Below are 12,952 nucleotides of genomic sequence, written 5' to 3' on the forward strand. Positions count from 1 at the left end.
TTTCTCCATATTAATGTAGGTGTGATCTTCAAAAGTCCCAAGACTTAATACAATGTTACATGTCGATTATATCTCAACAAAAAATTAATTTTTTTAAAGTCCCAAAGCTAAAAGAAAGTTACTAAACTTAAGTTCAACTTTTTCAAACAAGAATATATCATCAGGTCAACTGATATAGATAAAGGCAAAGAGACTAAACATTAGACCAGCACTAGAGATAAGACCTATGACTACAGGTATATTACTGTGCAATATTCCCCAGAAATTCTGGTGTTGGAATTATAATAGAAGCTTTTGGTGATACGTCATAAAGCTTGTGTTCCAGTCACAAATAGCAAGAGTAATCAGTTCAGATTTAGCAAGGAACTCAAATAAATGTTAATTAGGAGAATAGAGACTCTTTACAAGCATCTAAATGTCAAACCAATCAAAGGATTATGGGTACACTAATATAAACAAGAACCAGGAAAGAAGCCTTCTGGTTGGACCAACACCCACTGGGGAGGGTATATAAGAGCCTCAAAGCAAGAGGAGACATTCACACCTTAGAAGCCTCATCTGTTGTTACAACCAAAGCAATTAAAAACACAGATTCCCAACGTCATGGCTTGCTGTGTGCCCTGCTGCTGCAGCGTCCCCACCGGCCCCGCCACCACCATCTGTTCCTCTGACAAATGCTGCCGGTGTGGAGTCTGCCTGCCCAGCACCTGCCCACACACGACTTGGTTACTGGAGCCAACCTGCTGTGACAACTGCCCCCCACCCTGCCACATTCCTCAGCCCTGTGTGCCCACCTGCTTCCTGCTCAACTCCAGCCACCCCACCCCAGGCCTGGAGACCATCAACCTCACAACCTTCACTCAGCCCTCCTGTGAGCCCTGCATCCCAAGCTCCTGCTGAATGATGGCTGCTTTGCTCCGTGCCTGACAATGAAGGACCCGGAAGGTTTAGCGTTCACCTATTTCAGTACCTGCAACTAATTGCCTCTGCTTTCCAAGTTGAAACAAGGATGACGTTATCCCTGACAACTCTGGCTCAAAAAGAAACCAAGAGACTTTCAATGGCCACGTGGTAGATAGTAGTGATCAAGGGCAATTTGAATAGGAGGATGCTATTGCCTTCCGAAGTTTTTCATTTCCACCCTATTAAAGTTTATCTTTCTTTGGGTGCTTTGGGAATTCTGTTTCCAGTGCTGGGTGGTAACTTTCTGGAAACTGAGGAGCTTCTTCATGATCATACTAATAAATTTTCCATCTCTGGCATAGCACAAATGTCTACAATTATGTTTGTTTATTCCTATCAATTCATTAAATGTACTTACCTCCAAAAGTCAGCATTTTAAGAACTGAGAACATCTGCAAAACTAAAAATAGTGACTGTACAAATGTTTCTTGCATTTATTGTTCTTGTTTTTTAAAGAAAACTAAATGGCTTTGCATATAAGAAGGTCTGCTATATCAGCATACTTGCAAATAGACTTTCCCTGACTTGTCCTCCCAAAAAACGGTTTAAGGTAAATTGGGAAGAACTGAACATGATATGAAGACATAACATAACAAGTCCCAATGACTTGATGGGTTTATGCAAAAAAAAATAGTAACTTTATAATGTCATTATTCATTCAGTAAACATTTATTCAATACCTAATTATGTGCCCTATATTTTATTGTCCCTGGTCAAAATGAGTAGACTGTCTTAGCAGGTCAGGCAGATACAAACACAATACCCATTCATTCCTTTGTACAATTAACAATTATTTATTGAATGCTGGGCACTGTATTATAATAAAAAATATAAGTGTTCTACTAGTAGTATTAGTAAAGTGCTGTGATACCATAAAATTGAGGACAATTAAGAAATTAAGATTGTTGCCATAGTGATAAACAGGAGAAAGACATAGTCAAAGACTAACTAGAGCTGGTGTCAAAGGGATATGAAAGAGAGGAAGGTGTCAAAGAGAGATTAGGCAGTGGGGTTATGTCACCAACGGAGCAGAGAAGGAAAAGAGAATTAAAGAAGGAAATTTGTATTCTGCTCTAGATCTGTCAAGTTTGAGGCACAATTCTGCATCTAAATGGGAGGTTAGTGAGCTAAAATTTGCACAACAGTGTTCTAGAGAGGAATATGAGGGAAGGTGCACAAGTCTGTGCAAAAGTTCTTATCAAGTACTTGCAATGGGCTGGGTTGTATGCATGCAGGATAAAATTCCATGAGGCTAACAGAGTGGCTACTGGGGAATAAAGAGCTGAATGGGGATACCAGCAGTCAGTCAATACTAACAGACACCGAAGTTCCAGCACATCCAGAGATGACAAAGCTCTCAGTACCTCTGGCATTCAACTGATGTTCCAGAAGGACACACCAAAAGAGGAAAAATCACAACCTTGAGTAAAGAACACACCAAATTATACTTGCTCTAGGAAAGTCTAAAACCAAGTCTGAGAGAATCAAGAGAATCTTCCAGTGATTTAACTTCTTGTCAGAACAAAACTCAACACGCTGCACTCTATAACATATCAAGACTTCCTAAAATACATCATCCAGAATCAACAACATATACTTAAAAATTGCCAGACAGGGGTGCCTAGGTGTCTCAGTCGGTTAAGCAACTGACTCTTGGTTTTGGCTTGGTTGTGGTCTCAGGTTGTGGGCTCCACACTCAGTGGGGTGTCTGCTTCCTCTCCCTCTTCCCCTCCCCCAACTCACAGGCATGCTCACTCTAATAACTCTAAAAAAAAAAAAAAACCAAAAAAACCCCACAAAATTTGCCAGACATATGAAGCAGGAAAATGTCATCCATAATAAAGAAAAAAAATCAGCCAATAAAAACAGGTCCATAGACACACAGATATTAGAATTAACAGACAAGAATTTTATAACAATTACTATAAAAGTTATTGTAAGTATTTTCTTGGACTTAGGGAAAGATGAACGCAATGTGAAAGGAAAACAGTGAACAAGATGAAGAAACTCATCAGAAAAGTGAAATTTTAAACTTTTAACAAATTAGTAACAAGCTAAATTAAATTTAAATTATTTAAATTAAATGAAAAGCAAATAAAAATTATAGAACTAAAGGGTACAATCTGAAATAAAGAATTCAATAGATGGCCTTAAAAGCAGATTGGAAATTGCCAATTAGGAGTGAGTTCAGTGAATTAAGATAACTCAAAATAATCGTAAGATAGATAAAAATTATCAAAACTAAAACAGAGGGGCGCCTGAGTGGCTCAGTCAGTTAAGCGGCTGCTTTCGGCTCAGGTCATGATCCCAGGGTCCTGGGATCGAGCCCCACATCGGGCTCCCTGCTCAGCAGGAAGCCTGCTTCTCCCTCTCCCTCTGTCTGCCGCTCTGCCTACTTGTGCTCTCTCTCTATCTCTGTCAAATAAATAAATAAAAATCTTTAAAAAAAAAAAACTAAAACAGAGAAAGGGATTGAAAAAAATGAATAGAACCTGAGCAGCCTCCTGTGGGACAGCACCAAGTGACCCAACAATTATGAAATAGGAGTTCCAGAATGATAGGAAAGTGGGGCAGAAAATTGGGTAGAAAAGGGCTGAATTTTTTCCCAATTTAATGATATAACTTATTGAACTGCAAGTTGAAGACTCTCAACAAATCCCAAATAGGTAACACAACCAACCTACACACACACACACACACACACACACACACACACACACCACCTAGCTATACCACAAACGGTTGAATAAAAAAAGATCAGTAGCACACCTTAAAAGAAGAGGAGTAAATACACATTAAATAGAGGGCAGCGAAGAGAAAAAGAACGTCTGCCTTGTATTTAGAAAAGAAAAAAAAAATGGAGGCCAGAGGACAATCAAATCTCGTTTTAAAGGTCCTGGAAATAATAATAAAAAAATCTATTAACTCAGAGTTTTATAGTTTGTAAAAACCACTTTCAAAATGGAAGGAAAATGAAAACACGTCTAGATAAAGCTAATAAGAAGTGTCCACCTGAAATACCACGTTCGAGTTCTGGTTCACGAGGACGACTGAGCAGCTCCTGAACGCCCCTCCTCCCCCAGAGACGCTGGTCTACGGCTACATTTAGAACCACTTTCTCTTACAGAAACCTAACGGCTGGCTGAGCGACACACCAGGCCACCGAAGCGGGTAGGAGAGGCCCTGGCACAACCTGGCCAACAGCCCCCTTACCCACCCGCCCCCCACCTCTGGGGGTGAGGGGTGACCCGCAACCAGGAGAGAACTCAAAACCCGGAGCCTCTCCCCGAGCAGCTAAGCTCAAACCCCACATCGGGCATCCCAACTTTCAGACACGCACTTGAAAGACAAACCCCCAAAACAACCAGTCCTGAACACCAACGGGGGCTCGAACCCCAAGCCCCACGAGACAGCGATCTGAGAAAGGGCTCTTAAGGGGCTCGCGCTTGGACTCACCGGTGCCGGGCCCAGCTCAAGGCAGCCGAGGTCCCCAGACTTCAAGCGGAGGAGGCGCTCCTGCTTATAGTAAAGCGTGGGTGGCTGAGGGCTGTCACTACTCCACACACACCTCAGGGACAGCACGGACCGAGGCTGCTGGGCGCCACCTTGGCGTTCTCCCGCTCGTGCTCCCCGGCTGCAGGGTTTCCCTAAACCGAGCGTTTATTATACTCAGCTGGTGCCCGGGGTTTTGCAGCCACAGCTGCCTAGCCGATACGTCTTGATCACCTGGCTCTGGAAGCCAGAGGAGCTTGTGTTCCTGGTCCCATGAGACTGTAATAATCCGTGTCACCCAGGAAGGAGCTCAGGACCCTGTGTGGCACCCCGATTTTTGGGAGTGCTACAAGGGGACACCTATTGTGGCCATTGGAGCTTATGTTCATGTGTCCCAGAGGACTGTAACCAAGGGAGAAAGAGTTCTTACCCAGGAGCTTGGTCTTTCCAAGAGGCCTTTAGCTAATCATCATGGCTGCACCTGAGGGGCAGATTTCCAATTAAACATACAACTGTAATCCTTTCTAGAGACTTCGGCGGTGGGCGCTATCTTCACCTTCACCCTCTGCAGCACTTCAGAGCACCAGTGTCCCCTGAAAGGGAACTTTACATACATCTGGTGCCCTGTTTTTTTTCTGGTGCCCAAGGGACACTCCTTGTTTACTTTGCACTTTGGGGTTCCACAGGACTGTGGCAACTGGGTAGACAGTTCTTGGCAGGCTGCCACCCCAAAAGAACTACATAAATAATGCATTTCCCCCCCACCCCCACCCCCTCCTCTTTCTGTGAAGAAGAGACCTCTTCCTTGTCCCGGAGCTTTGGCCTGCAGGGAGGGCTCCAGACCCAGCACACATTTAGTGTTGAGCTTCTCTCAAGGGACCGTGGACACCATTTTGGCGCTCTCTCTCTGCCTTGCTCCAGCTCAGTGGTATAACCCAGAAAAGGGCTTATACACTCATCTTGAGTTTTTGTGACCGCTGCTCAGAGGACACCTCCAGATCACCTGGCTTTGCTGGCCAGTGGGACTTATGCTTAGGGTCCCACAGTATATATTTGCATACTTTAAAAAGCTAATGCCTAGGAGTCTGGTTCCCAGTCACCCTGAGTCTAGATGCTGACTAAGATCCTCCCCTTTGGGGCACTGACAGGTCTTGGGACAGCCTTAACTGCTGGGAGCTATTAAAAATATAACAGGCTACTTGGACAAGCACAGGGGTTTGAAACACAATCAAGAGCCACAGCAGAGCTGAACAACAAGGTTTATCCCTACGTAAGGTCACTCCTTCAAGACTGGGAGAGGTGGTTCTTTCATCTCCTGCATAGAAACCAATACCGACAGTCAAGCAAGATGAAGAAACAGAGGAATATCTTCCAAATGAAAGAATAAGATAAAAATAAAATGAATTAAAGACTGGAACGTAAGACCTGAAACCATAAAACTCCTAGAAGAAAACATAAGCAGTAAGCTCCTGGATATAGGTCTTGACTATGATTTTTTAAATTTGATCCCCAAAGCAAAAGCAACAAAAGCAAACAAGTGGTACTACATCAAACTAAAAAGCTTCTGCACAGCAAAAGAAATCATCAACACAATGAAAAGGCAACCTATTGAGTGGGAGAAAATATTTACAAATCATATATCTGATAAAGCACAAATGTCCAAAATATATAAAGAACTCATATAGCTCCATACCAAAAACACAATCCAATTTAAAAATGGGCAGAAGTTTTGAATAGACATTTTTCCAAAGAAGACATACAAATGGCCAATAGGTACATGAAAAGATGTTTACATCATTAATCGTCAGGGAAATGCAAATCAGTACCACAATGAGATACCATCTCATCATTCAGAATGGCTAGTATCAAAACAATAAGAAATAAGTGGTGGCAAGATGTGGAGAAAAGGGAACCCTTGTGCACTGTTAGTGGGAGTATAAATTGGTGCAGACACTATGGAAAAGAGTATGGAGGTTCCTCAAAAATTAAAAATAGAACTACGATATGATCCAGAAATTCCTCCTCTGTGTATTTGTCTGAAGAAAATGAAAATACTAACTCAGAAAGATATATGCACTCCCAGGGGCTCCTGGGTGGCTCAGTCAGTTAAGCAACTGCCTTCGGCTCAGGTCATGATCCCAGGGTCCTGGGATTGAGCCCACGTGAGGCTCCCTGCTCAGCAGGGAGCCTGCTTCTCCCTCTTCCTCTGCACCTCTCCTCCCGCTCATGCTCACTCTTTCTCACTCTCTCTCTCTCAAATTAAAATCTTAAAAAAAAAAAGATATATGCACTCCCATGTTAATTGCAACATTATTTACAATAGCCAAGATGTAGAAACGACCTATATACATATGTGGAATATTATTCAGCCATAAAAAAGAATGAAATCTTCCCATTGAAATAACATGGATAGACCTTGAGAGCATTATGCTAAGTAAAATAAGTCAGATGGAGAAAGATAAATGCCGTATGATCTCTCATATGTGGCATCAAAAACAAACAAACAAACAAATAAAACCAATTTGATAGTTATGGAGAACAGATTGGTTGCCAGAGGCAGGGAAGTGGGGAGTAGAAGAAATGGGTGAACTGTTTTGTTTCTTTAGTTTAAATAAACTGAATTTTAAAAATAAATAAATCACTTTTTAATATAACAGAAATAACTAAATAAATACATCTTGAAGTTTATAATCCAGAATAAAAATTATAATCAACAAAGACAATATCATATCTTCTAATAAAAAAGCATATATTTTTGTCATGATCTGACAGTAGAAAAGCCATCAATAAACTTTACCAATACCATTTTTTCAATTGTCTTAGCCCATAATCAGCATGATGCTAACACAGTTAAATATTATCTACAGTAATCCTTAAATGCTTTAAATTTCGTTTTAATTCAGAAGAATAATATTCTGTTATAAAGAGATGGGAGTTGAAGAAAAACAACTAAGACAAAGTACTTCCAGAAAAAACTTTCATTTATGCTATAGCATGTAATAACCACTTTAGAAAGTTTTCTTTTAATTTTTACTTTTTGATAATCTTAAGCAAAATAATGATGTTCTTGGCACTTTATTTTGTAGCTCCTGTGCATTTACCCTAATGGTATTTTCATCCACTGAAATTGATTGGCTTGGATTATAAAATGTTTTCTCTATGATGTGGGAAACACTGAAGGAAGTCCTTTTGGTTTAAAATAGTAACTTTACCAGATGGAATCTCAGACCACAGGAAGCATTAAAGAACACTGGAAATGGTAAATTTAGAGGGATAATAGAGAATGTGTTGCCAAGGGGCATATACTTTCTCCTGGATAAACAAACCAAGAAAAATAGGCAAAAGACTTGAATAGTTGCTTCACAGAAAAAGATATCGAAATGGCTAATAAAGGCATGAAATTTGCTCAACATCAGTCATCAGAGAGATGTAAATTAAACCATGAGAGAACACTTCACACTGACTAAAATATTTATAATTAAAATATCTGACAACACCAAATGTTGGTGAAGTTATAGAGGAATTAAACCTCTCCTACATTATTGGTAAGAGTATAAAAGGGTATAATCACTTTGGAAAAAGGTCTGATGGTTTCTTATAAAAAGAAACATATACCTACTGTATGACACAACTTTCTACTCCTAAATATTTACCAGAAAGAAATGAAATACATATCCATAAAAATATCTGTACAAGAATATCTATGGGAGTTTTATTCATTAACAGCCCCAAATAAGAAATACTCCAAACGTTCATCCAAAGGAGAATTGACATATTGTAGCATATTCATACAATGAAATACTCCTCAGCAACTTTGTGGGTTTTTTGTGGGGTTTTTTTTTTTTTTGAAAGAAGGAAAGAAAAAAAGAGAGAATGGAAGGAAGTAACGGAAGGAGGAGGGAGGGACGGAGGAGGAAGGAAGGAAGGAAGGAAGGAAGGAAGGAAGGAAGGAAGGAAGGAAAGAAGGAAGGGGAGGGAAGGAAGGGGGAAGGGAGGGAGGAAGGAATCAAGCAAGCAAAGGAAGGAAGGAGGGAGGGAGGGAAGGAAGGAAATACTGTACTGCTGGTATAAGGGACAACATGGATGAAATAAAAACTATGACATTGAGCCAAAGAAATCAAATTAAAAAGTATGCACACTCTGTGATTTGTTAAACTCAGAAAGAGAGAATACCAATCTCTCTGGTAGCCAGAAATCAGAGGAGTTTTTACCTTTGGGAGGTAGTGAAAAAGGATACATGGGAACATTCTGGTGTCGTGGAGATGTAGATATCTTGACTGGGGTGAAGGTTACATAGGTATATGCATTTGTCAAAACTGCATTTCAATATATGTAAATTTCATCTCAATTTAAAAATTTTGGAAGAAAAAAAGAATATGTATTTGGCAATTAGGGAGTTAATGGGGACCAAGATTGATCAGCTAGAGACTGTACATTGGCATTAAATTTTACTATTTATAAAGTGAAAGATATCCATATTGTTTATGCCTTGACAACTCGATGTAGAAGTGACAGGTTATTATTTTTCCCCGCAGCGAGTACTAACTAAGTCCCAAAGGAGTTGCATGACTAGATGAAGACAATGCAGCTAGTTAGTAACAGCACTGGAATGAGAATGTAGACATGACCAGGAGGACATTGCTCTTTGTCCTCTGCCAGTCTTCCTTGTCCTGCACCATTCAGTTTCTTTCATAAGCAATTATGTGTCAAAACAGAAACCTCTACTGAGCCAAGTGGTTATATTTTTAGCAAACATTTATTAAGGGCCTATTATATTATGTCCCAAGTGCTGAGGATAAGCCAAATAAGGTATGCCAGTCTTAAAAGAGACATTTTCCAAAAAGGAAAAAGACCAGTAAACATAAAAATACTGAGAATATTAAGACATGTGACAATTGCTATAGTGGAGGTGTGTGCAGAGTGCAATGGGAAACACCTCCATCACAACGTGGGGCAGTTGAATGCCATTTCAGCTGTCTTAACAGGTGGGTTCATCTGGGGTGGCAGGAGAGCAGCGGACCAAGGAAACACCACCTACAAAGCTTGAAGGATGGCTGCAGTCTGGGGTTTGTGAGACAAAGTATCAGGCAATTAGCCTAGAAGGGTAAATTGGCACCAGATTGGAAAAGGTTATTTGCCAAGCCAGGAAGTTCAGATTTTTTTAGGTGGAAAGTGGCAAAAAATAGATTTGTATTTTACTAAAGTGAGTCCAGCAGCAGTAAGTGGATATTCTGAGGTACGGGCACATTACAAGAAGAAACAATGATGTCATTTTATCATGACCTTTAACGGTATCTATTTATTTTCTCTATTCCCGATGTTCCCTTCTTTTGAGGATGATCTGCCATAAAAAGGAATTCTGGGCAATTTCAATATTCTTTTTTGTTGTTGTTTTGTTTTTGTTTTTTAAGTAGGCTCCACACCCAGCATGGAGCCCAACAGGGCCTTGAACTCAAGACCCTGAGATCAAGACCTGAGCCAAGAACAAGGGCCAGACACTTAACCAACTGAGCCACCCAGGCACCCCAGCAATTTCAATATTCTAAGACGGGAACTAAAGCTATCGATGGTCATACAACACTACCTAATTAATCAAGCCCAAAATAAAATAGTCCTGTGTCTTGGTGCTCTCACTGCTTTTCTCTCTCTCTCCTCTCATTCTTTCCATATATCAACATTTTACAAAAAGAATTAGCTCAAGATACAAGGAAATATTTCTTATTTTTACCTGCAGTTACTTTAAAATAATGACATATTGCTGCATTTTAATTAATTGGAACCTATGATAGACAACCAAGACATGGATTCTCTTCAAAGAAATTCTTCCTTTGATTCATTAGGTTACTGTGGAAATTAGAATTTTCTCCAGAGATTTGTAATTTCCGATTTTCAAATATGTTTTTGAATCCTTGAACTCATGTCCTCTCCAAAACAGTATCAATATAGCATCAGCACTCCAAGAACGTGAAATGGACAGAAGACAAGAACAGACATTTCTCCTAAGAAGACATACAAATGGCCAACAGACACATGAAAAAATGTTCAAGATCACTTGCATCAGGGAAATACAAATCAAAACCTCAATGAGATAGGACCTCACACCAGTCAGAATGGCTAAAATTAACAACTCAGAAAACAACAGATGTTGGTGAGGATATGGAGAAAGGGGGATCCTCTTACACTGTTGGTGGGAATGCCAGCTGGTGCAGCCACTCTGGAAAAGATGTGGTGTATATATTCAATGGAATATTACTCAGCCATCAAAAAACTTGCCATTTGCAACAACGTGAATGGAACTACAGTGTATTGTGCTAAGTGAAGTAAGTCAGTCAGAGAAAGACAAATACTATATGATTTCATTCATATGTGGAATTTAAGAAACAAAACAGATGAACATAGGAGAACAGAAGGAAAAATAAAATAAGATAAAGAAAGAGAGGGAGGCAAATCATAAGAGACTCTTAAAGATAGGGAACAAACTAAGGGTTGCTGGAGGGGAGGTGGGGGGGGGATGGGGTAACTGGGTGATGGGCATTAAGGAGGGCACGTGATGTAATTAGCCCTGGGTGTTATATGCAACTGATGAATCACTAAATTCTACTCCTGAATCTAACACTACACCATGTGTGAACTAACTTGAATTTAAATAAAATATTGAAAGGAAAAAAAAAGAGCATTTAGCATTAAGTGTTGAATTATAAAGAGAGTCACTAAAATCAAACCCAACTCCACTTAATGAATAATAAATCCTAAGAGTCTACAACCATACCACCCTGAAAGTGTCCAATCCTTTCTAATCTTGGAATCTAAGCAGAGTCAGGCCTAGTTATTACTTGGATGGGAGAGTAGGAAATCCTAAGAGGCTATTTGCATCCACCTATTCAAGATCTTTTGGTTTGTTTTTGGTTTTGGTTTTTCCATTATCAGCTACCTAGGAAGAAGTGTTCAGAGTTAGAAAAAAAATTAAGTTTTTTTTCTGGATCATGAAAATTTTGACTTTGTCAGCATAGTGTTTTCTTTCCAAAACTTAAAGATTCTGGAGGCAATCTTCTTTGCCCACCTTTGAAAATGAAATAAATACCACAATTATGCCAAGCAAAGTGAAAGAGATTATGCTACAAATGGAGATGAAATTCAAGACAGAATCCAAAAAAGTTATCTCAAATCCCTATCCATTCAGTATTGCACCAGGGATTTCAGCCAATGGAACTGCTGGTCTGAAACTCACATTATAAAATTTTATTCCCCAGTCCCAGTGTTTCAAATGTTTATGAAATTGTGGCCTTAAAAAATAAGTAAATAAGAGAAAACAGATTCCATCTCAGAAAAGAAGATTTCTGTAGCTTCTTTGCCCCTATTCTGAAGTGTAACCCATGAGGGTTTAGTTTCCCAAGAGACTAAAAGACTGTAACTTAGGAATTGTATTTCACTCGGGGCGCCTGGGTGGCTCAGTCATTAAGCGTCTGCCTTCAGCTCAGGTCATGATCCCAGGGTCCTGGGATCGAACCCCACGTCAGGCTCCCTGCTCAGCAGGGGAGTCGGCTTCTCACTCTCCTCTCTCCTCCCTGCATGCACTCTCTCTCTGTCTCAAAAAAATAAATAAAATCTTTAAAAAATTGTATTTCACTCTTATTATTATTACAGGTGAAAAATAGTATCCCCAGCCTTAGTACCCTTAATCTAAAAATGAGGCATAGGAAATGTGGAGAAAGCAAGTTTCAGGAGATCGAAGATCACAGCTCCAGATCTTGATAACCAATTTGTATTTTGGCCTGGAGGGTACAAATTATGCCCATCAGTTATATAAAATGACTTTTCAATTTGCACACAGGTAGACATGGTTCATACACACACACACACACACACACACACACACACACACACACACACACGCCCATACACACACACTTTAAACCCAGTATACACCTCACTCCTCTACCACATGAGCACAGCAAGACCATAAAAAGCATTGCAAAGATTGCTAACTACATGGAACATTTTTATGATGGTGGCACAAACAAATAAATGGCATTTAATGAGATGTAATATGAATTTTAAAAGGATATATAAACCATTTCCAATACATAGGAGCAAAATCTGTGGGAATATTATTTTCGTTATTTGTAATCAGTTGTATCTGTAACTACTGAGTGGCCAAATTTTCTCTGCCTTTTCCGTATTCTACCAAAAAAAGATAATGCTTCCTATGAAGATTTTCTGAACCAAGCATTTTATCCTACTGGCACATGGAAATAGGCCCTTCCTTAGTAACCTGAAGTTATGCCTCTTTTATGAGGCATAAAACTCTTCTCAGCAAACAAACAACACTAATAAATGTTCATATGAAAACTGGCACCAACAATGATAAGCAGAACATCCGGTACATTCTGTAAATACCCATTTTGCGGGCTGTATAAAAGTCTCAGGAGGGAAAGAGACTTTGGGAGCCAGTCAGCTGGAGTTTTGCAACTCGTCTTTGTTCTCCGCTTCTAACAGG

General features: G+C 39.9%; 1 protein-coding gene across 1 annotated transcript; it reads left to right on the forward strand.

Moving 5' to 3' along the window:
* The first annotated feature begins 603 nt into the window (after nt 1-603).
* Nucleotides 604-900, forward strand: LOC148161555 (keratin-associated protein 3-3). The gene has a single exon (XM_088020776.1). The coding sequence runs from the start codon at nt 604-606 to the stop codon at nt 898-900; it is 297 nt and encodes a 98-aa protein (XP_087876902.1).
* The last annotated feature ends 12,052 nt before the right edge of the window (nt 901-12,952 follow it).

Source organism: Eumetopias jubatus, unplaced genomic scaffold (genome assembly GCF_037043125.1).
Source record: "Eumetopias jubatus isolate StellerSeaLion01/CBP00866 unplaced genomic scaffold, mEumJub1_p1.0 scaffold_160, whole genome shotgun sequence".
NCBI classification, from domain to species: domain Eukaryota; kingdom Metazoa; phylum Chordata; class Mammalia; order Carnivora; family Otariidae; genus Eumetopias; species Eumetopias jubatus.

Excerpts from the sequence above, each read along its gene's own strand:
- LOC148161555 (XM_088020776.1), top strand. The coding sequence starts at position 604 with ATGGCTTGCTGTGTGCCCTGCTGCTGCAGCGTCCCCACCGGCCCCGCC.